Source organism: Anneissia japonica, unplaced genomic scaffold, assembly GCF_011630105.1.
Source record: "Anneissia japonica isolate Jap-2015-1 unplaced genomic scaffold, ASM1163010v1 scaffold6030_len697274_cov183, whole genome shotgun sequence".
Classification (NCBI taxonomy): domain Eukaryota; kingdom Metazoa; phylum Echinodermata; class Crinoidea; order Comatulida; family Comatulidae; genus Anneissia; species Anneissia japonica.
The window spans coordinates 445,892-470,950 of record NW_022721381.1 but is presented as its reverse complement, the minus strand read 5'-3'; the positions used below and the strand labels follow the sequence as shown (position 1 = coordinate 470,950).

Genomic DNA, 25,059 nt, shown 5'->3' with positions numbered 1-25,059 from the left:
ATTTGAAAGGTATTTATTGTAGATGTAATTACACAAGAATATGTATAATAATATATCGAACACTCATTCAGTGCTATTATCTGTCTCTTGTTACTGGCTTCTTTATTAATAATTCTCTGTCCAACGGTATGGATTACTACAGGTTATCATAACCTTTAAATACAATCAACATCACCATAGCGACCGATTTAGGATCAATATTTTGTGATTGCAGTTGTAACTTAATGTTTTTTATAATTGTATTATAATTATAAAAAAAACATAAACTTATACAATTTTTTTATAATCCAAACAAAATATCAAAAGATTTGATTCATATTTATCTTGCATTGTATCATATTCTACAACATTAATTTTTATAAACCGAGATGTAGAATTTTCGTTCCTGTCCATTATACGCTTCAAAGCCATTTACATGATTGCATAATAGTCAGTATATCATGGTGCAGTGATAGGCTTTTTAGGCATCAAACTAAACTGTTGTGTTTGAGTGTGATACTGGCCAAGACAATACCTTTATCTCTATTCAGCCAGGAATATAATGGGTACCTGGTTAGAGGTGAATGATTCGGAATGAAATTGTTTATTCTTTCTGTGGTCTATGATTAATTACATGCACACTTAGAAATACTCCCAACTAGGGCAGGGGAAGTCGCACATAGCATGGATGGTGGATTGTGTGTTTTAAAAATTTTGCAAATTTTAATGTAACAAAGTACTGTATTATCTTTATCTTTACAGTACTTCTGTCAATTGACTATAATACAGCGCACAGTAGGTACTGATTGCCTATTCTTATTTACTATAGAATGAACACCATATTAATTTTCATTATTTTTTTATGACAATTATATCCAGTTTTCACAGGATCAGTCAAATACAATAGAATGCAATGAGGAATGCACAACAGATCATTTCCAACAATGACCATCTAACAACAGTCTGAATCTAGGAATAACATTTTAAGACATTTAAATGACAAAAAATGTGAAGAATTGGAAATAAATGCTTTAGAAGTTTAAAACTTATTACAGTAATAAATTCTTGAGAAAAAGAATGTGAAAAACAGAGGAATAAAAATTCAAAGATTCTTAAAAGCTACACAATACCACTAGACATTAAAGTTCCAGGTTAACATCTCCTCCATGTTTGTAAATCTAATTCCAAAATCAATAATTATGCTGGTACCTCTGAAAATTTAACACTACTCTGCTAAAAATATAAACTCAATCTTCAAATAAGCTAGTCACTCAAGCTTGGGAAACTATACAAAAAAAATCACTACTTCTCAATAAGATTTGGAACAATATCCAGTTGAATTGCTGAAGAATTTATAAACAATGCAACATATATTTGTTTCGGAACCTTATTATTTATATTTGAACAGTTGATTGTTAAAGTCTTTGCAATTATGGACGTCATGGGGAACTGTTACCAGAACTGAATAAGCTATACAGAATAAACAAAGATTTGAAAAGAAATGAAAAACTGGACACAGTAACTCAAAATAGGCATTCATGAAGTTTTAAGTTTAAGGAAGTATGTGCTGATTTTTAAGAAGAGAAACCATCTGTGGTGTGTTTAAAACTAATTAAATTATATATTTGAATTGTTTAGTTTAAATCAGGTTGAATTATTAGGGTGCAGATGAAAATTAGAATGACAAAATATTTCCTCTTTGGAAAACAGGTACATAAATCATACAGTTCCCTCATCCTTTGCATAATAAATCCTTTAAATCAGTTGGTATGCAGTTTAAAGATATTTGTATTGCAGTAAACTATTTGCAAATCAGTGAAAAGCTTTCTGATATAATCTGTATTTCATTGGGAGATTTTTTTTATCTCTTTTAAATGAGCTGATCAATGTAGTAATTCAATTTTTGAGGTTTACACGAATTTAAAAATGCCATCCCAAGGTGGCCACAATCAGTGACAATTCAGAAATACTACAAACATTAGAACAGCAGTGTCATCCAAATAGAGGTATCCAAGGGGACTGTCCCTATAATGTCCTCTTAACATTTTTATTAAGTAGAAATATTAAGTTTCTACTTATTATTATTGTGTAGAAACACAAACATGTCTGTGTTAACTACAAAACAATAGCCAGAATCATACCTGTCCAATATAGATCAGATCTGTTGAATGTCCTGCAAGCAAACACCCGTCACCAAAACCAGAAATTTCTAGCACATCATCAACACCAATTGGTTCAAGAAACAATGAGGCTGGTAGCAACAGAGGACAAATACAATGACCTTTGCTTTGTTCTGTTGATCTAGAAGAAGATCTGACCTGCAAATGATAAAACAGACAGGTCATTGGCTAGTGAAGCAAATTAAGGTAACTTAGTGAACAAAAGTTTACATTTAAAATCAATTAAATGAATAAATATACCAACAGAAAAAAGAGATATTTACTTGTCAATACTTGCAACATCAGAACTCTTTTCCATAAATATTGTAGTAGACGCTTTTTTAACAGAAATTAAAGACGTTGTAGAGAAATGACACAAAAAATTCTTTACCCTGATATGCAGTATGATCACTGTAGAAAGCTATAATCTAACTGTTGAAGGAAAGAACACAATTTCTTTCTATAATTTCAGAATGCACACTTTCCTTCTCTGATAATCACTGCTTTGCAGCCAGCCTCTTCTTTCTCTATTAATCACATTTCACGAGTTTGTTTTCATCTTATTATTATTCAGTTTATTGACAACAAAGAGCCTAATGCTGGGGAGCAGATGTTTGATATGCAGGAAAATGGTTATCTTTTCAATACAAAAAAACATGATGTTGTTCAGGTTCATATGGTCATTATTTCTGAAACACTGGTTCAACAATCGATACGACTGATGTAAGTTGCACCGCATATGCATCTTGCACAGGTGGAGCAAGCATTTTGACAACAGGGGACAAGGGGGCATACTTCCGAATCTATTTTAGTGAAGGAAATTGTAGTTTTGACAGACAATATCGAGGAGGGAGCATACTCATAAACTCCAACTGTGACCAGACACTTTATCAGAACTGTAGAGCTAGCCTTTGGACAGTAGGGGACAAGGGCGGGGGAAATTTTCCAAATCTATTAGTAAGAAAATTGTAGTTTTGACAGATGAAATTAAAAATGGAACATACTCCTGATCTCCCACTGTGACCAGACACTCCACTACATTATATAATATTCTATTGACATATTTGTAAGTCAATTTGCATCGTTATTTACATAGGTAGAGTCAGAAATTTGACAAGTTTTGACAGTCGAAAATAAAAATAGAACTTGCTCTCATTCTTCCATTATGAGCAGCCACTCTATTACATAAACTTTTAATTTTGCTGGGGTAATTTGCAAATTCCTGACTAATTTTGGCATGAGCTGACGTCTTTTTATGTGTATTAAATAACATTCTAAAGGTTAGCAACTGCATATTAATATATAATATAGTTACGGACTGTTTGAAAATATAAATATATTTAATACAAAACGTATTATAAGTATTTGGCATGAGCTTCATCAATAATTTATTGTATTTCTTGTCGCTGAGGGACATAGTTAGGTACTTATCAGCAATAACTTCCTGCACTTAACCAATCACATTTCAGAAATGATTTTCAAGGGATGTCTATCAATTCTACATTGTTATATTTTTAAATACAATTAACAGATGTTTGATTTCATTTTGATATATATATTGTCATGATAATAAAGGAATTGTAAAGTGCTTATAAAAATGTGAAATATGAAAACAGCAGATAAGAGTGTTTTCATTATTATTATTATTATTAATTTTATGTATAATGCACCCCCATTAACACAGTACTGTTATTTATTTTTCTATGACCAGAAGTACTGTAGAAATAGACAATCACTATTTTTCTGGAAATTTTTTTTTATTGGATGAATGAAATGCAAAATCATGAACTAAACATTTTAAACAATAAACTGCAATAAAGTAAGCCATGTACATTGTTAAATACCTTGGTACCTTGTTTTTAATAGTTAGCCCTGGCAAACTCTATATTACACAGTCCATACTTTTATGATTTGTCCCCATTAACACCATTTCCTTGTTACTATTTTGGAATTACGTAAGCGATTTGAAAGGCAAAAGGAAGGGTGCTTTAAGCCTCTCCGTCAGTAAGGGTGAGGTCCCCTCTTGTGTTTTTTTCTTTTTAAACTCTTTGGGCATTTAACATTATAATACATCCAAGAACAGCTTAAAATAGCCTAAACGTGCCAAGCTCTGCCAGAAGTCTATATATGCATTCAGGCTCATAAATATATGGCTATATTTTGTCAAAATTTCTTTCATTTTATTGGTCATTTGTATCTTCAATGGTTCCTTTGTCGTTCTCTTTACCTATCGAAAAGTGATATTTCTTTCTCATGTTCCTCAGTGCAGCTGTCAAAATCATACACTATTTGTGTAGACATTGTTACTTGAATAGTGTTACAGTACGTGCATGGCATCTACCGTAGCTTAGCCAGGATTGCCGTTCATCTTGTGATGTCACAATTGAAAACAACAGATGGACATACTTCCCAGGTCGACTTCGTCAAGCATTTGAACATGCGAAATCCGATGAAGAAATATCACTAAAATTAATTTATTATTTCTGTGATGTACCAGAAACAAAGATGGTCAAAATTTTGATAGTGGAATAACGTGTTCCTAGATCTTTTCACCATAGTTGAGAGAGAGAAATACAGATAACAATACCTGGCCCAAGGATATAATCAGTGTGACTTTCCTTGAACCCACAGCTTAATCAATTGGAGCTTGGAAGCCCAAGACACACTATGCATCATGCATCTATAGACATGAGAAATGTACTCATATTAATCTTGTTACAGAACATTCTTTGCACTAAAAGCAGGATACAATAGGATTACCTTTAACAATTTTACTGAGACATATAGCTAAGTCTATTTAGGTAAAAGAAAATAGCTATGTTGCCTAACTACTCATCTGTAGTATTATTTGTAATCAGGGTTTGTCAGGCACCATTAAAAAAATACAGTAGAACCTATATATGGGAACACATTTGGGACTAAAGTGTCCCCATTTTTTGCTGTGTTCCCTAAATAGGGGTTGGATGTAATGTTGAAACATAATTTTTTTCCAAACTTTGCAGTAAAAAAGGGGTTCCATCTCCTTAGAGGTGTTCAAAAGGAGGTGTCTATACTGTATTATGTTATATAGGCTAGCACAGGCATAATTCTAGGGTTTATTGCCAATCATTTATCTTCCCTTGTACAGTATTTAACCTTAGGACATGGTATAAAGTTAAGGCAAAAATGGGGCATTTTTAAATGTCAAACAAGTATTTTGAGCTTATCCTTGGTAGAAGAAATTCTACTTTTTTGCTAAAAAAAAAAGTTTAGACTGAATTTTAAAGATTTTGGGTCGACCAGGCTTGAGTAATAAATAATACTAAGTTTTTTTTATCTTAACTGAGAAAAACTGGTATAATATTTAAATTTTAAGTTTTAAAATTATTTGCTCCTGCTATTTCTATATTTAAACCTTTGATTATAGATATTTTTGAATCAAGATACTAGTATATTAATTTATATATAATACATTACGCATATTTTTGGTTTCTTTGTTTGTTTTCATCCTTGGAGAACCACTCAACAGTGATTTGTTTGCTTTTTGGTTATTCCGCCGGGTTGTTAATGATTGCTCTTTTTCTTTACATAGTCTTTGTATTGTCCATGAATTTGATAAAAAATAAATGAAATGTAATATAGTACTGTATGAGCCTTCACTTTACCTTGTATGTGTAGACGACTTGCGAACCTTTTGGTTGGTTCACTTCACCACTGACTTCTACCTCAAAGAACTTGAAAATACAGCGTAATTTCTCCACTCTATGTGAATTTGAAAGTAGTCCATTTGAGCTGCAGGGAAACAGAAGGGCAATCATTTGGGGTATGACATGACATTGATAAACTCATAGTTTAAAATCACATGCAATCAACTATTAACTTTTATTATACCTTGTTTAGCGAACCGGCCAAAATTTTGGCCAATTAGCACACCTGGCGGCACAAAAAAAATGGAAATTTCAGAAGTTCAGAAGTTTTTCTTAATTTTTATTGTGCCCAACGCTGATTTGAAATGTCTAAAAATAAGATGTATATTTCATCCTAAATTTTATAAATTTAAAGCACTTAACCATCCCAATAGTGGGACGGATCGAAATGGAAAATAATCTCTGAGACGTTTTGGGCAATCAATCATTTCTGTTTTTTTCTTTCTGTATTTCTTCTTTGTGTTTTTTAACTTTCCAAAAAAAGGGGGGGGGGTCGCAGCTCGTGAAATCAAAATACGCGCTGTTGTCGTTAAGGACTTTTTGTGTGGTAAAGAATACAAAATTGCTTGACAACCAATACGCGCTCATTTTGACGCGCTACTGTGATTTCACGAACTAACACAATCTACTTTGATTGTGGTAGTTCGTGATGTGAGCTACAAATTTACTATTTAAAAAAAGAAATTTAGTTCATTTTGAAAACTATCAGTGATCAAAACAGTTAATAACAGTTTAAAAAAAAAAAAAAAATATATAAAATACATAAATAGATAAGTGGATTATTATCGTTATCATTAATACTTCATTACTTTTTTGACAATATCAAACTGTTGTTTGTTTTCCGCTACAGTAATCCACAAAAAATCTTTCATAATATTATGTTACACCAAATAATATGCCTATTCGAAAGGAAGAGAAAAAAATTTTACCTAGATAAGAATTTGACGAGCGGGTGAACTGGTACCAACCTAGATAGAGGTATTGTACAAAGAACACAGTTAGCGATAATGCTGATGAGCAAGTCTCGGTCAACTGCAATGCTCGTAGATGTTGTGCCAAAAGATGCTTCTAAAACAAACACAAAAACAGATCGATTACTGATAATAATTTGTTGTTTCCATGGTTACTGGGACGGTTCAAATTTAGAATTTGGCATAAAAGGCAGATATGAACTATGTTACATAGATTAAAGTCTCGTTAGTAATATTTCTGAATGCAAGCATCCAGTTGCTATGGTGATTAATAAATTACATACAATACATAATAAATTTTATCATATCATCGGGGAAAAAAATGGGACATGTAATTTAATCTTCATTTTTGTAATCGATATGATAATGCTACACTGTACTGTAAGTCTTCAATTCCTTGATGAACATCTTTTTATATTGCAAACATAATGGCCTCCAGAATAAATTGGCTCATGAGTTCAATATATCCGAGAAGCCATTTCAATGTGGTTACTAATCATTTCAGCTTAAAGGGCCACCCAACCAACAAAAATTAACAGCATGTGGTGTTCCATAATAGTAAGTTCATTGCTTTAATAGGATTGGAACTTATTTCGAAGCCTTGATCAGGAGGAGAAACATTTTTGATATGTTATACAAATAAATAACAATGAAGAGGTGTTTGAAGAAATGATCAAGAAAAGCAATTAGTGAATTTCTATTCACTTTAATAGGGCAAAGGGTATTTCGGTTTATTAGAAGGTGTTCGCTAAAAAATCTGGTTTTAGCCAAACGAGAGAAACCCCTATGGAATCATGTTATGTTCACGTACATCACAGGTGGGCAAAGTGCAGCCGCGGACTGCATGCGACCCGACAGTGATTTTTTTGCAGCCCGAGAATAGAAATTAAAAACCCTACGTGTGCGGCCCGCCAAGCAACATTGGCTAGAAACACCTTGTTATTCACGGCCTGACACTGATCATGTGTAAAAAGTAACATTAAAACTCAGAATAAAGTTGTGTAAAAGCAGTGCTTGGAGGTTTTTGGAAGGTCGCTGGAAACATCAAAGTTTGGTTGCGGACCTCAGTGTTAATATCGAAAATTCACTTTGGCACTCCGACTGATTTTTATGCCCACCCCTAGTGTAAATGTAGAGAATGTAAACAGAAAATTAAATGTTAAAACAGGAATAGAAATCATCATGTACAATGGCAGGATCCAGAAATTCAAAATAGAAGGGTGGGAGAAAGGGGGATAAGCCCAGAAAGTCAATTACAGATGGAGGGTCCAGATCACCTCAGCCCCACCATGGTTGGGGCTTACTATAGGTATTTAATCTTGTCTTTGGCACTTCTACAGGAGATGGCTCGAAATGGCACTCTCATATTGTACCATAAATATGTAATCTTCTATTCCTGGCTGGCTAATAATTACAATTGACATAGTAAATCTAATACAGAAATGTATATATCTGTTTTAGAAAACAAAAGAAGGAGCATGGTTTGCAATATGCAAGCTTGATGTGTGTTCATGGCAAAAATGAAATGAATTTGTATTTAAAATTAAAAACCAACTCATTTATTTATATTTTATAAATAAGTATATCTAACTCATTTATTTATATTTCTTATTATAAATAAATAATTTAACTCATTTATTTATTTACTACCAATAATTTATTCTCATCAGGACTATGTGCATTACAAAAATGAAATGAATTTGTCCGAAATGAAACTAACTCATATATTTATATTTCTTGAATAAATTATTTATACTACTGTAACACATTTATTTATATTTCTTATAAATAATTTATTCAGATCAGGACTGTGTTCATGACAAAAATGAAATGAATTTGTCCTAAAATTAAACTAATTCTCATATGTTTATATTTCTTATAAATAAATTATTTATGTACCTGTAATGCATAACTACTTAACTCATTTATTTATATTTCTTATAAATAATTTATACTGATCAAGACTGTGTTCATGACAAAAATGAAATTAATTTGTATTCAAAATGAACTCATATTTATATTTCTTATCAAAAATTATTTACAACTACAGTAACTCATTTTTTATAAATAAATGATTTATCCAACTCATTTATTTTTTAATTCTTACAATTTCTTACAAATAATTTATTCTGATCCTGTGCATGCTCTTGACAATAATGAAATAAATTGTTAGTTGTATTTAATATGAAACTAACTCATTTATTTATATTTCTTATAAATTATTTATACGAAACATAACTAACTCATTTATATTCTTATAAATAATTTATTCTGAACCCAGATAAACTTTACAGTGATTTTTTTTATATTTGTGATTTAGAGAGTAACAAATCATTATCGAGATATGAAAAGAACAATGGTCAATTGCCACTGAAATATATTCAATATGTTGGCATTTAATAGTAATATTATCTATGTATTGCAGTGGTATATCTAGTGGCATGCTCCCGACACCAATAAAAAGGTTTGAAGCAAAAAAAAAAAAAAAAAAATCACGCTCAAGTACAGCAGTATGAAAATCACCTCATATTCCCTTATTTTGCAAGCTAGCATCAATCACTTAATCATTGAGATCCCACTTAACCTTTGAGCCCCCCACCATCATCCCCCCTCCGCCCATTTCAAGACTACTGTAGAAACACCACTGTGTATCAGGATATTTACAATTGTCAAAGCACTGAAGGAAATAATTGAAATAATTTACTTAAAATTAAATTTAAAGCACTCATCAATGAATTAAAAACGTAATACAGCCAAATCATTTAAGGCCCTTAACACTTGTTCACCACTTCCATTTGCAAATATTTTCAGATTGATTGGATTGGATTTAAGAATTATTTTTGGACGAAACACTTAAAGGATAATGTACTAGGCAAAAACTTTTTGACAAGTAGGGTTGTTATGATGGTAAATTGACAGTACACCGAAAGACAATTTCCTTCTTATTATATCAAGGACTTTTAACTGTTACCAGGATAGGAAGCTGGCTGGTTTAAGCCATCTAACTTGAATTAGCCTTATGTGCGGTATTGTTATGCAAATGAGGCAGATAAGCACAATTAGCACATGCTCAGAAATACAAAACTTTCCTTAGCCACACTGCGTATCAGCTAGGCGTACAGCAGCTAGGCCTAGCTTATCTTATTTTTGGTTGTTACGCTCCACTGACTTAGGTTGTTTGTCATCACTTCAAGATGTCTACCGATTCGTGGAAAAGGCGTATTAAAATAAAAAATATTGGCGTTTGTGAGCAATACACTTTAATTTTATATAGGTAAGTAGTAAGTATATGAATAATTTTAATGCACTGGTTAGTTGATAACTTCATTCTAATTTGTTTTGGGTCTTTTTTCTGCATTTTTATAAGCGGTTAGACATGGCCTAGGCTAGCCTATGTGATGTTCATTTTAATACTACAAAACAAAACCACATCAATTTAAAATCAAATTTGTAAACATACTTGCCTTATATCTTAACTAGCAGGTGATTTTATTGGTAGATTAGTTTGTTTTTAAGTGTGTAAGTATGATTGATTGCATGCCAAGTGAAATTAGTACCCTTAATATTTTGCTTTGTTTTACCATACCATAATTCTCGGCTAGGCCTAGCTATACGCCTAGCCTATATGCATTGTGACTAAGGAAAGTTTTGTTTTTCTGAGCATGATCAGATTGTGCTTATCCGGCTCATTAGCATAAACAATTCCACACATAAGGCTAATTCAAGTTATACAGCTTAAACCAGCCAGCTGCCTATCCTGGTAGGTTAAAAGTCCTTGATTATATTAAGAGTGCATTTGCATTTAATGAGCACATGGGCCATATGGATCAAAAGGACCAAAATATCTCATCTAAAAAACATAGTCAATGTGCTGATGTAAACATGCATCAGCCCTCCAGCTGAAACACAAGGAGAGAAGCAAATGGAATTGAACTTGGTACCAAAGGCTAACAATAAATCTCCACAGTTTACCACAAACACAGTGGCTACCACCAAAGAGTATAGAACTGCAAGGTGCTCCCGATCACAAAGTTTCGTTGGAATGCAATCCTATCTCAAAAAAAGTACTATCACTAACTAATAGCGCATCCCTCAAAAGAATGTAAAAGGTTTTCGTGAATAGGGGCCCTTATCTAGCGGTAGTACTTTTTTAAACGTCTCAGTGCGTGCATAAAACCAGTGCTACTACCAGTTTTGCTAACTGAGATAGTAGTAGTAGTAGTAATAATAATAACAATAATAATAATAATAATAATAATAATAATAATAATAATAATAATAATACAGTATCAGTAGCTTTACCTAACCAAATGGCTGGCATAGTTGAAGTAATCTCAATAAGATTTCTCACTGAGTAATTTTTACTCTGATCATTGCCAGAGGTTGTTACCAAAGACAATGGCTTTTTACCTTGGTAGGGAGGAAATGGTAACTAATTTTTATATGATCTTAAGGTGTCTGTCTACACTATCAGAGTTTGTCACAAACTTGTGTGATGTGTCCATATATGGACATGATGATGTCATATTACAACCAAATATGGGCATATCACAGTTACTTGTCACATATAATTTGATAGTGTGGACCAAACTTTATCAGTATTCTCTCTTACCACTTTGTTGCTTGATGATTGGTAAGTTTTCATTTGGTTTTAGCGATCCAGCAGCACTTGCAATAACAGGCAGGATCTTATGTACTATCTTAAATTGCTCATCTTCAGTTGTACACTCCAGAAGGAACACCTCCAAGAGTTGATGAGGAACGGAAGCTTCTTTGGTACCATGAACTTGTTGACTAATTTTCAAGAGAACTTGCAACGCTTGTTTGATGTTAAGAACGTTGCCAAGTTCTTCAATCAAGGCTGTGATCTTGCTCCAATCAGATCGATCACAGGGCATCAAGTTTGCAATCTTGCTCCATTCTGAACGATCACAGGGAAAAGCTTCATCATAGTGTGATTCCATTTACACTCAAGTTGTAATTCGCAAAAACAGAGCTTGAACACCACCTATGTTGAAACATCAAAAGTTTTGAAAAAGTCTTGTAAATTGATTGTTTGATCTATATATACTCAAGGCTCTTATACAACTCTTTAATACTGTATGTGGGAGTGATTGGTGTAGTGGTTGCAGGCTAATCTAAAGGTTAGACGTTAAAATCCTCAATGTGCATTTTCCTTCTGTTCTTGGGCAAGAAAATTTATACAGGATAATAAAATATATATTTTTTAAATTTTCTTCACATCCTACAGCAAGTACTGTACACTTGCCACTTTACAGGATGGAACAGGATAAAATCCTTCATTTAATCTATAATGAATTTTCACTGCTTTTTTATTATTATCACTATTATTAGTATGCAATTTCCTGTTTATCTTATACCCATATTTTACCTTATTTAATGAGTACTGCTGTATATTATTTAAGATAATAACAATACCTTCATTATTTTCCCATTATATTGTATAACTAATTTTATTTGTGTGAAAAAAAACCAATAAACAAACAAACAAACAAACAATGCTTTATATGCCAAGTCTCTTACTGAGGCCTAGGGAGTGGAGTTGTTTTTTGGCAATGAACATATTGCTTGTGGCCTATGCACAAACAGAGTGCACAGAAGACTACTGTACTCTGTATTGGTGTCATGGATGAAATTCACATGGCAGAGTTACATGACTCAACAAAAAAAATTAAAACCTAAGTCATTTTCGTCACATCTCTTCAGATGGTGCAGTGTAAGTGCGAGCGCGCTTGGCCAAAAAAGTGAAAGCTTCATTACACCAACGCTAGTGCAGTTTGTCTGTTGCCCAATGGACGCTGACAGTAACACACAGTAGTTCAGCAAGTCAACGTAGAAGTTAGAACGAAAGAAAAACGCATTTTATAGGATGCAATCCATTCGACTGTCTTACTTTTAGGCAACTATAATGTTTACCAAGTCAAACTGGCAGAGTAATTATTACATCCATTCAAAACCGCAAAACATTCCCAAAGGTTAACGTAGCAACACTGAGTGGTAAACGTAAAATTCATAGACCTATCTGTATGCCAACAGAGGGAGTGTCTCCACACTCTATCACTTTCTTGGCCTAGCATGCTTGCTTGCAACATCCAAAGAGTGAAAATGACATTAATAATTTAATAAAAATAGAATTTTCTTAGAATTTTATTTTCTTTGTTGATTCCTAACACTATGTTGTGTGCAGCTTGTTCCTTTTGCTTATTTTGAGTTGCTGATATTGTTTCAAATTTGTTTCAAACTGTTTTTAGCGCAGTATGCAAACTGTGCAAGGTTTGATTCAGCAACACAACATGTGACATTTAAATGAATTTACTGATATTGATATAATTTCTGTATAACTTATTATTAGATTATGATTCAACATGTATATTTTGGGAGATATATATCCGATGTTAAAGCTATCGGAAATTTGCCATGATACCAAAACGGCAATGACACCAAAATGGCAACAGACCAAACTGGCAATGACAAGTACCAAAACGGCATAAACCAAAATGGCAAAGGAGCAAAATCAATGCAAAGACTAGCAAGCGGCAGCAGGCGTGGGCCGCAGTTATAATTTTCTGAATTGTTTTGAAATTGTCCCGATAGGCAAATTGGATATTGCCATGGGCTCTTTTTCCCACTTTCAATGTTTTTATTATTATTATTACTATTTCGCATTTTTTTACTTTTATGACATAAATTGTTTTGCCTATTAAATTTTGTCTGTATTTGAAAGTTTTATTTGTTTAAATGTATTACTACTTTTATATTGTTCCCCACACCCCCCAATATTTTTAATATTGAATTTGTTTGACTATAGTATTTTATTATTATTATTGTTAATGATATTATTGCTGCTGATGCTGCTATTTAGCCTTATTTTACCGTATTTTATCGTAGTACACTTTCATGTTTATAATTAGTTTATTTTTTTGCATTTTTATTTTTATGACATAAATTTGTTAGCATTTTTTTGCCATTTTGACTTATTGCCGGTTTTCATCTATTACCGTTCTGGTCAAAAAGTGTTGCCGTTTTGATTTTTTGCCGTTTTGGTCATTGCCGTTTTGACTTATTGCTGTTTTCGTTTATTGCCGTTTTGTCCAGAAACCGCAGCGAACACTGCTTTCACGAATCGCGAGGGGAAGTCTGCATGCATATTCATGTTTATCAGTTCACCTAACTAACTGACCTAGAATAGGCCCTCTGTGATTTCTGCCTTAAGCGTATGAGAAAAAAAATAATTCTGGCCGGCCTAGGCCTAGCTAGGATAATTTAGCTAGTCCAAGGAAGGCAAGGAATAGGCCTAGAAAAGAGGCCTAGCCTATTATATAGTATTGAGACTGAATCTCGGAGAGCCTGGCCTAGCCGAATACAGATCATTTTGGTCGCGCTTCGTTTTGGTCGCGCCTCGTTTCTGTCGCGGTTTGTTTTCAACAAATATATGAGCGCCAATGAAGTTGCGAAAATGGCATATTTAATATAACTAGGCCTAATTATCATTGTGAGTTCGTCAATCGGTTTATCATACTTTTTTTATTTGTCTTGTTGTCTTTCTACTAAGTAACAACATAGGCTACTTAAAAGCAAATAAATTGAATACTATTATTACTAAACTAAATTTCAATAATAATATTATGGTATTTATAGGTTATTTTCTAGTTTGTTATTATGGTATTTATAGGTTATTTTCTAGTTTGTTGCATTCCTAGTACCATTTCACTCTTTTATTGAACAGGGTTTTTTCCGTTTTGTTATCGATTCTACGCTTCCTACTACTACATAACAAATATTTATACAAATCAAACTTTTTATCAGGAAATACCAGCCAAATCGTTAGTTATAATACTGTAACATTAGTTTATTAACAATTATTTTTATATTAGTATTAAATTTTATTATTGTTACTATATCACTTGGTGCTATTTTTATTTTTTACAAATGTGCACTTTAGTGCAGTTCACCATTTCACGTGTGTTCACGTCACCTACTTCATGAAACCTGTAACCTTGAATCGTCTGCGCTGGCTGCTGATCATGTTTGTAAAATACAAAAATAAATGGATAGTCAAATATATATTTGCTAGGCCTATATGATTTCATGTGTAATGTAAATAAATATGTATAAATTATATATAATATTATACTGTATATGTATAAACATCTAGATGTGTATAAGAGACAGGTAATAGTATGTGCTTCATGCTATTCTTTTTGTTGCATTTTCATACTATAATTTAATAATTATGGTCAATAAAATGTATCTTCGATTTTAATTGAATGAATTGAATGTTGTTACCATCTGAAATCTATTTCATAATTTAGTTAAAACAATAATCATTACATTATTTAATCTGATGTTTCTATACAATAAATGTATTTATTTTTCTTGCAGCTTCCAGAGTTTGGATAAAACATACCAAGAGAATTAGGGAAACACAATTAAAGAAATAAACGAATAGTAAACACATAACCATTCTTCACGTGAAATCTTTAGTTTTCTTTGATGTCCCTGCGCAGTTCATAAATATGGATATATACATATTTAAATATGATTTTATATAAGCATAAATGATATACCTAGAAACAACTATATATATATATATATATATATAATATAGGCCTATATACACACACACACACACACATATATATATATATATATATATATATTTATACATATATAATATGATATTTAATTTATACATATGTATTTACATTACACATGAAATCATATAAGCCTAACAAATATATATTTTACTATCCATTTATTTTTGTATTTTATGAACATGATCAGCAGCCAGCGCAGATGCTTCAAAGTTACAGGTTTCATGAAGTAGGTGAAATCACAAACCTTGTGTCAGCTTCTTTGGCAATCAATTTGATATATATATATATACGCCTTTCCAAAATTATCAAGGTGCTTGATATCGGAACTGGGTATAGGCCTAAGCCTACAGTAAGCCTAGGTGTAAATAAATACAGAGAATATTTTGGTGAGAAAAAAAAACATGTTTGAATAACGAATATACAATGCAAAGCAATACAAAATCAGAAACAAATGTCATACATCAGAACCCAGCTTTTCTTGTTTAAAAATGTCGGGGCCCCATTGAATCTCAGATTTTGCACTGATCTCAGGTTTTGCACCGAGTTTTGCACTGCTGTATATGGAATGCCAAACGGACAAAAACAAGTGGAAAGTCAAGTGGTTGAGTTTTGCATTGGGCCACTTTAGTTTTGCACTGTGCCACTTTAGTTTTGCACTGCACTGGAGGTAGAGGGGGGGGGGTGGCGGGTCTCCCACTTTCTGGCAGAAAATATATAAAGTCCATGCAGATTTTTGTGTGATCGGAAAGAAATGCAAGAAAAGAAAGAGGGAAGAAGGAGGAGAGGGAGGGGAAAGGGATCGTGTTTATCTAGTCCCGCCCCAACCGAGTTACATTTACTCGCAATTCACAACTGCGGATCTGTGGGGGGGGGGGGGGGGGGTCCTGACCCCACCCCGGAAAAAAAGGGAAAAAAATCTAGACTACATTTTCAGGAAATTTTTTTAAAAGTCGGGAAAGCTCATTTCCTGCCATCAGGCAGTACACAGTGTACTTCAAGTAAATTTAATCATATTTTGATAAATTTCACTAATTAAATTTTCGAACGTCAAACTACCCGGTTTCTTACAAAACAATACTATGGAAGGCCGAGTCCGCCAAAAATAACAAACAATCCATTCAACAAGAATTCAAACCCACTAAATTCAAATTCAAACCATTCAAACATATTCCAAATAGAAATTCAATAGGAAGTCACACCATAACATTCTTATCCCATAAAGAGCGTGCTTCAACAGACTATAAATATTGTAATTGTTTGTAAATATCGATTTTAAATTAGTTGCAATTATGTTTTCTTAATAGTTACCAGTGTTTTGTTTATAACAATGCTTTTAAAAATTGCTAAGGTTGACTGCTTTAAAATTGCTTTGAAAGAAAACTGGGTTTCCTGTTTTATTACCACATAACTCTCCATGATTGCATCATTGAGTGAAATCATGAAAATGTATTATAAAATACAGTACTGTATTTACTCTTCCGTGGTTAAATTCATCACTTGCTTAGCCAATCAGAAAGCGCCATCATAACATAGGCTACTTCCTAATTCTCTTAACAGTGCTGTTATCGTTGATAGTTGTGAAAAGAAATTCCCCGTTTTCGGTGGAAGCAAGTCGGTTGGCTGTTGTTAGCAGTTGGCTACTATTTTTAGAAGGTGACATTCACGGTAAGGAGTTGTCCATATTATATTTTTCTATAATTTGCTTAATAGAACACTCATTTTAAAAATTAGCTGCTACTCCCACATTCGCGGCACACGGCGGGAGGAGACTATGACACAGCTATACATGAATGTTATTGGTAGAGAGGCGCAATTCCGTATATTGTATGTTGACGGATATGTGATCAATGTTCATTTCTGCGTATACCCAATGATAAGAGCTGTAATATAAATAGACTTGAAATATTCTGTATAACGGCGTAACGAAGAGGCCCGAGTATGGGGCCTACCCTGGCTACGGTGCTTTGGTCCATTATACTCAGGTTGGAGCCACGACAGTGCCCGAGTGAGATGTGTCGAAGCTCCCGCCCGTTTCATGTTTTTCAGCGATTTAATGTATTATTGTTACACGTTCTGATTATTAACGGCCGATTTTTTGGGTGGTCCATGTTCTGGGAAAAATGCCCATCAGGCCCCTAATATCCCGGGCCCCTTATGGTCCCGTGCCCCTGGCTTTAATCAGTGAGAGAGCTCATAACATCGAAGCACAAAAGGGTCAAATATAGGGCCTATAGCATTTATATATATAGCACGGCTAGTACGATATTAAGGGCCCCAAACACTACTGTCCAAACCTTACTATAGTGCAGGCCTAATCACGGTACGTTTCACCCATAGGGAGGGGATGTAATGGCTGACTAGTTCTCTACGGTGTATATGTGAAGGAATAAATAAATACACAGTCGATGGAGAGTGACAGGAAAGGGTTTTGTTTCCGAGAAGTCATCGAAAGTGATTTTCGTATTGTATCACAGTTTCAATAGAGTAGTAATATTATCTTAGGCACTGAAATAGACATCCAACCACCAACGCTATTATGGGTAAATCATCGACATAATTTGTCTAGATCTTTGTTAGGCCTATATATCATAAGTCAACATTACATCCTTGGTATGTTCACTTGATATCATATTAAATATTCTATTGAGCAGCCTTCCTGCCAGGTACTACAGTATTCCAAGGTATTTCCTTCCCTTATCCTGGTTGCGAAATGGATACAACCTGACCTTGGCTCTAGATAGGGTGTTGTGTGATTTAAGGCGCATACTGTATCATTCAGAATGGACACGGATTGTCAATTGTCAATGAATATCCATTATCAACACCTTTCCAATCATAACAGAGCCAGGAATACGTGCTCGTCCCACAAACACGTGTTTACGTACATTTACGCTGTCGTTTGTGGGACCTTAGTAACAGATCAAGGGGCGGGGCTTAGTGAAAAGGCCTATTACTTTGATGAAAAATTATGCATTAACCATTTTTGCATTTCAGAAATACGTGCCAGAATGGCTGCCATATTCTTGATGCCGATTTTTGCTAGCTTGCTATTGGTCGTATGCGCGACTGGAACTGGTACGACTATGAACATCCTTGAGATCCTGGAAGGAAGGTGCCATGAGTACATCCAGTGTATAAAACCTGTTAATAGTAACTTTTATTGTGGCCCCGCCCTAAGGCCAAGGTGAATATCATAATACTTAAAATATATGTTGAAAATATGTGTTGTAAAAACTTATAATACTTTAGCGGTCACTCAATTGAGTACATACTTCCACCCTTTTTCTGAACATGAAGGTATAAGAATAACGAATAGGCCTACTGTGGTATACTGTAATTAAAAAAAATGACCTTGACACTTTCACCTCAAAATTTAACAACCACTTCCGTTAACCACTATGTGCTCTTCAGCAAGTTTCTTGTTATGACCTAATCATTAGGTTTTGGGCATAATCCTGATTAATGTCATTTAAAAAAAAAAATTAAAATTTCTATGACCAATTGACTTTTGACTATTCAACAAACACATTAGTAATACTTATAGATAAAACTGAAAACCTACTACCTTTAGTTATTTATTGTTAAGGTGACACTTCATTTCATTCTTTCAATGTTTTCAAAGTTTTAATTGCACATCCCTCATCAACACATTTACGACAGAAGTTACATACCACGAACCGTGTTCTTTGGGACCAGACGCGTTTGACGATTTCGTCGACGAAGGAAAACAGGACCTACCCCCAGATATGGTAAGTATAAATGTGGATCATTGTGCGAGATGATGGGATGCAATGAGGAGTGCGTTGTGGCCCACGTCTGCGGATTTTAACATCTGTGCCCCACCCCCCACCCCAAATAGGTTATTTCTCCTTTTGTGAACCATTAGATTTGTTTATGAGAGTGAATCAAGTAAAATAATGATGATGTAATTGACGACAAAACGAGACGAGTGGAGGAGAACCATGGTGTGATGACAATGATGAATATTTATTCTATATTAGACCTGACAGTCGTTGACGGTAACAACGGTAAGGAAAGAGAGGAGAATAACTTGATAGGCCTAATATTTATGACGCCACTCAGTAGACCTAATTGGCTGGTGGCTGACGGTGACGACGATGGAAGAGAGAAGATAGGCCTACACATGACTTTGACCGTTAACGTGACGGTGTCGTCGACGATGACAACTTGTCTAAACCAGAGTGGGGTCCTTCTGTTGGTAAATTGTTGGTAAATACACTGGGAAACAATTCCCTACTCTTTTCTGCGTTCGTTTCCGGAAAAGTAGAGGGTACACGGGGCGTCCGAATCTCCGACAATGAATTTGAAAAAAAAAAAAAAAAAAAAAAAAAAAAAAAAACAACTTTCTCTCTGACGTGTGTTTAACGAAAGGGAATCCACCCCACTAGCGCCACCACAAGACTTTACCAACTGCTACTATGATCTCTCCTGTACTGATCTTTTTGACTTTATATTTATTATTATCTTCTATTCCAAATTAGCAATTATTTTGGTCAGGACCATTCAAAATCGCTCACGAATATGCCTTGTTTACTGAACGTAAATCGTTGGAAGACTCCCTCATCGGTTATATGATGAACGGCGTAACATTTTGCGGTTCAACAGAGTCTCCTGGCTTTAACTTTGATATGTGTCCAATTTGTTCAAATTCCACGTCTAGCATTTTTTGGAACAAGGCTTCGATGTCTGTAAGTTACTAGAATAATTTTCTTTTTAAGCTTTTAGGGGTGGGATTAACACTTTAGAAAGTGGAATGAAAAAAAGTCAGTCACCACTTCAACGACATAATAATAATAATAATAATAATAATAATAATAATAATAATAATAATAATAATAATAATAATAGTGCAATGATACTGTCTTCAATGATGACATTGATTGTAATGACAATTACTTGTGTTGATTATGATACACAAATTTGTATTTGACTGGTTGTATGACAACATTTTGAAATACATGACGACGAAACGGGAAGTTCGTCATGTCATCTCACTTCCGAAAGACTCATCTCATCATTAGCTCTGATCAGTGTCTGAAGCACTATTGAGGTTGTACTTGCTGCAAAACATACCGGTACTGAACTACTCTGCCAATTGTAGTAGTAGTAGTAGGCAATGCCGTAGCCAGCTATTGAGACATTTGGGACAGTCCCACACAATTGTCCTAATGGGTCCACAAAGAATGGTCCACATTTTAAAAAATGGGTCCAAATTATGCAGTTTTATGCAAAAAATGAGTCCACTTTTGAAAAATGTGTCCAGAATTCTGATATGCCCTATTTAGCTTAAAATGGGTAAAATGTTAAATAAATGGGTCCACATTTTTCATATTTTTGCGTAGAATGAGTAAACTTTTATGAAAATGGGTCCACATTATTATCATCATCATCATCATCATCATCATTATCATTAATATTATCTCCGCCAGGAGATATATGTTTTCGTTTCGTGTGTTTGTAAGTGTGTGTGTGTGTGTGTGTTAGTAACGCTTTGCTGTTTCATTTTTTTTTTCGTGTACAAATTATCTCAAAAACGGCTGCACATATGTAAATTCCAGTTACAGGGATTGTTAGGTATGACCCAAGGATGAGGTGATTAAATTTTGGTGACTCTCCGGGTTAGGTGTGGATGTGAGGATCATTTAAAGGATTTTGTCCTAGACAAGATATTTCAAAAACTATTCAAGTATCATGAATGAAACTTTCCTGGAAGTTTAAAGAAGTTACAAGGAATAAATTATCAAGCGCTGGTCACGATAAATTTTGGTGACCAACCGGCGTAGGGTGTGCATATGAGGACCACTCAAAGGAAAACGTCCCAGACCAGATATTAAAAAAAATAATGAAGTGATATGATTGAAACCTTCGTGAAGGTTTAACCCAATTAAAAGGAAAAATTGTGAAGTGCTGGTGACGATACAAATACGGGGGTACATGTGAGGACCATTAAGATCCAGACATAAATATCTCTTGATTGGATCAATGGTTAAAAATGACGCTTTCCATAGTTTGTCATGTTTTAATGAAGGAGTGTATCAATTTTGGTCGCGATTCGAAGTAGGGTGTGGATATGAGAATTAGTTTACCGTATTACCGTGTGCCGAAACAATAGGTATTTGACGAATATTTAAATTAGTGCAATTACAGTAAATGTGTATAGCGTTCTATATGTACTAACTTCACTTTTTTCGGAACTTTTTGGGAATACTTTTAATGCATCTTTACATCAACGACGCTAAAAACCAAATCCCCATATTTCTATTTCCATAATACTTCCATTTCAACACCAATACATTGCATGCATTTTGTTTGCCAGCTATAAAGAGTAAAACGTGATTGTTAGGCCTACCTGTAACATAAAAAAATAAATAAAAATTGTGCATTTTCAACTGTTACAACATTGTTATTTAATCAGTACGAACGTGTAGGCCTATCCGCCCAAAATATGAGGAAGGGAAGGGCAGCAGCAGAGCGTCGCTGATCGTCCCGATACGATACAACTTCCAAAGTGCTATAAGCCATACAGTACTTCTTATTTCTTAAAAAGAATAAAAAAGAAAGAATAAACTCTACTGGTTTCTTTGGAGTTTGTATCATGCTACTGTGGCTCTTGTTAAATTACCAGTAGTAAAGTAGTAGTTTTTTTTTGGTTTTTATCTTTGTCTAACTCAAAAATTTTTTTAATGTATGGCCTCTCAAATCAATTAAATAACACCTGTAAATGTCTAGAATGCTGGAGCTTCCGGGGGCTTCGTGGTGGTGGTTGAAGTAAATTAGGAACATTTTGTGGGAGGCTTATGTTATAGAAAGAGTTTTGCGGTGGGCGGAGATATGCTCTCTTCTGAGTGCTCAGCTGTTGCTGTTGTTGTTGTTAATTCAATTCAATATACATTTATTCAATCAATGGATGAACATAACAAAAATCATTAAATTTCAATAACAAAATTCTATTGATAAGGATAAATTTATAGAAGCAGTTTGGCTTGTCTCAATTTGACCCTATTATTATATTTATTATTATTATTATTATTATTATTATTATTATTATTATTATTATTATTATTATTATTATTATTATTATTATACAGTTTGCAAGAACGGCAAAAGGTAAAGTAGAAGTTGTTCTAAGTGCATCGAATTTTGGTCGACCGTCTTTTCGTAACGGCAGGTAGGAAACTTTTAAACCAATATATAGGCACTGTAAAAAACGGACGCACAATCAATAAATATAGACGTTTGTATTTTCACTGAGAGCATTTTTAGTAAATGCCTTTTTAGGTTTCAATTACCACACTTACCCATTCGCACCATCTCGCATATTCCCATAGTTTAGTAGGCCTATCATAGGTCCTCATCATCGTAAATAAACGTTTATAACGAAATGCTCGTGAATTCATTGTGTTATTTATTTATTCTAATTGTATACATTGTATTTAAAACACTGTTTCTAAAGTGCTCCATTACACACAAGGTAGTATAATACTCTCTATTAAGCTCCGCGGCGTTTATTTGAAAGCGGCGCTTCTTCGAGCATTTAAGGTATAAGGGCCGCAATGAAACACTGCAGCGACAGTGTAGTAATGTTATGGAACAAGGCTTAACTTTGAAAAGTAAAAAGCGCAGAATACCGGTATACTACTTCGCATCTGCAATAGTGTAAACTTATCTTAATATGTATTGCGTATTCCATTTCAGTGTCTTTAGGGAAATTGAAGTTCCTAATTTACAAACAGGTGCCGTTAGCCAGCTGACTGCTATTTTGGTTAGAGATATTGGTGACAATACAACTACGTAAGTAATATTTGCAATTATAGGCCATCTTGACTAATGAAGACGTCATCTAGTGACATCATGTTAATCCTTGATGATATCACTCATTGGCAGATCTTCGTCTTGTTTCACTTAGTTAAAGGCCTATATTTGTTATATTATTTTACAGAAGTGAACATTGTGGAACCGGTTCGCTCTTGGAGTTGAAAAATATCATCGAAGCACGAAATATAACTTTTTATTGCGAAGAAAATCCAGAGTAAGTACAGAGTTATTATCAATTTTATAGCAAACACACACACAACTACCACATATACACAAAATTCTGCCAAACAAAATACTGATTTAAAAAAAAAATGAGAATAACTAGTTGGCCTATTTAAATTATATTTAGTATTACGGTACGGTACGTCACAATAAATAGGCCTATTAATAGTCTGACGTCTAATAGTTGCACGTACGTTAGGTAGGCCAGTATAGCTAAACTTTTCGATACAGTAGTTCAAATCTAGCAAGTTAGTGTCTGGGGTTTTCACACCGTAACAAAAATAAGATACAAAATTACCTTTTTATACAAAAATCTATATATTAAGTAGAGTCCTGGAGCGTATTTCGTCCTTATAAATGATAATTTTAGTGCTATTAATAGCGAAAATATATTGTTATAATAGTTTACATTTTCATTTTTTTTTCTTTCCTCCTTCTCTAGCCGAATCAGAGCGATCCAATGTGCTGAACAACCAGAGGCAGACGAGTGCCTTGCTCTCTTTAATTCAGGTTATATGCCAATAATTACACCGACGATGGCATTATTTTTGCTCGCTGTTTCAATCTTAAATACTTAAAGCTAATTGTTTTTAACGGAAAGAGGTAGTAAGGGCTCCTTATGATCATTTTGGGGGTTGTGAAAAATTAACCTAGACACTATTGGTTAATTGTTTGTGCTTTTACTCTTAAAGGGTAAGCATAAATGTTGTCATAATTTGATACCCGATAATTAGGCCTATATTTTTTGTATGCAGTGTACATGCATTTTTACAACTAACTTGTGTGTTCTTGTGCATGGCTGCGCAGGCATCCGGGTATTAACAAAGCGCACACCCAATCACACGTGGTTCAAAAGTGCGCAATGAGTGAAATGCATAGGCCTATATCAAGGTAGTATTTTTTTATAGAATGTAAATCATAATTATGCATTGTTGTACTGAATAAATAAATACAGTAATGTCTGAGACATGGTTGTCTGAGAGAATGCAAACGCTTATTTTGTTTGTTTCGTATATGCAGTCTACCCTTTAATAGACTGTGTATCATTTTTTTTTTTTCTGGAGTGGGTACAGGAACACACAGAGACAGTGTAAATTTACACCATTCTGCATCTCTTAAAATTTCGGTCGTGAGGAAAGGACAGCAAAACTGTAGGCAACGTCATGAATGCTTCTAGACTTCATAAAACGACGGAGAGACGAGTCGACGCTGTTGAGTGCCAGATACAATGGACCTTTCCGCTAAGCCCCGCCCCTTGGATATTGTTGCTAAGGTCCCACAAGGCGACAGTTGTTAAAACATACGCGAACACGTGCGTTTGTGGGACAACACGTGTGTTTGTGAGACGCGCGCGCATTCCTAGCGCTGTTCTGATTAGTCAGTTGTTAAGTTTGATTGACACTTCGGAAATGTCTATTATTAAACAGGTCTTAACTTGAGAAATGTGCAATAAATCAATCTGTAAAAGAGCAACAAAGGCATTTTCTTTTTAAATTTAAATAAAATACCGGGTTACACACGCTTTTGGGCGTGACTGTAGTGACTCAAAAAGTATACTGTAATTGGGATTAGTTTGCATCGAGCCAAA

General features: G+C 34.0%; 2 protein-coding genes across 4 annotated transcripts in view; one reads left to right on the top strand and one right to left on the bottom strand.

Annotated features, from left to right (window-relative positions):
* LOC117111512 overlaps positions 1–25,059 on the bottom strand; it is a 42,357-nt gene that overhangs the window by 10,642 nt on the left and 6,656 nt on the right. For all 3 annotated transcript variants that reach the window (XM_033254429.1, XM_033254428.1, XM_033254427.1), the window contains exons 2-5: positions 11,408–11,803; positions 6,754–6,892; positions 5,783–5,909; positions 2,121–2,297 (exon numbers count right to left, since the gene is read on the bottom strand). In XM_033254429.1, coding sequence (XP_033110320.1) covers positions 2,121–2,297; positions 5,783–5,909; positions 6,754–6,892; positions 11,408–11,759 — 795 coding nt within the window. In that variant the 5' untranslated portion in view covers positions 11,760–11,803. The remainder of the gene's footprint in view (positions 1–2,120; positions 2,298–5,782; positions 5,910–6,753; positions 6,893–11,407; positions 11,804–25,059) is intronic.
* LOC117111517 (ADP-ribosyl cyclase/cyclic ADP-ribose hydrolase-like) lies at positions 16,929–24,462 on the top strand. Its single transcript, XM_033254439.1, has 8 exons — positions 16,929–17,078; positions 18,408–18,597; positions 19,036–19,162; positions 19,916–20,122; positions 22,523–22,602; positions 23,130–23,225; positions 23,374–23,463; positions 23,914–24,462. Exons 2-8 carry the CDS (start codon positions 18,422–18,424, stop codon positions 24,047–24,049), a joined length of 912 nt encoding a protein of 303 aa, XP_033110330.1. The 5' UTR covers positions 16,929–17,078; positions 18,408–18,421; the 3' UTR covers positions 24,050–24,462.

Bases quoted from the DNA above. Each gene is read 5' to 3' on its own strand.
- LOC117111517 (XM_033254439.1), top strand. From the start codon at position 18,422: ATGGCTGCCATATTCTTGATGCCGATTTTTGCTAGCTTGCTATTGGTC. The intron at 20,123-22,522 runs GTAAGTTACTAG...ATTATTATACAG, and splicing joins GGAACAAGGCTTCGATGTCT to TTTGCAAGAACGGCAAAAGG. The intron at 23,464-23,913 runs GTAAGTACAGAG...CTCCTTCTCTAG, and splicing joins TATTGCGAAGAAAATCCAGA to CCGAATCAGAGCGATCCAAT.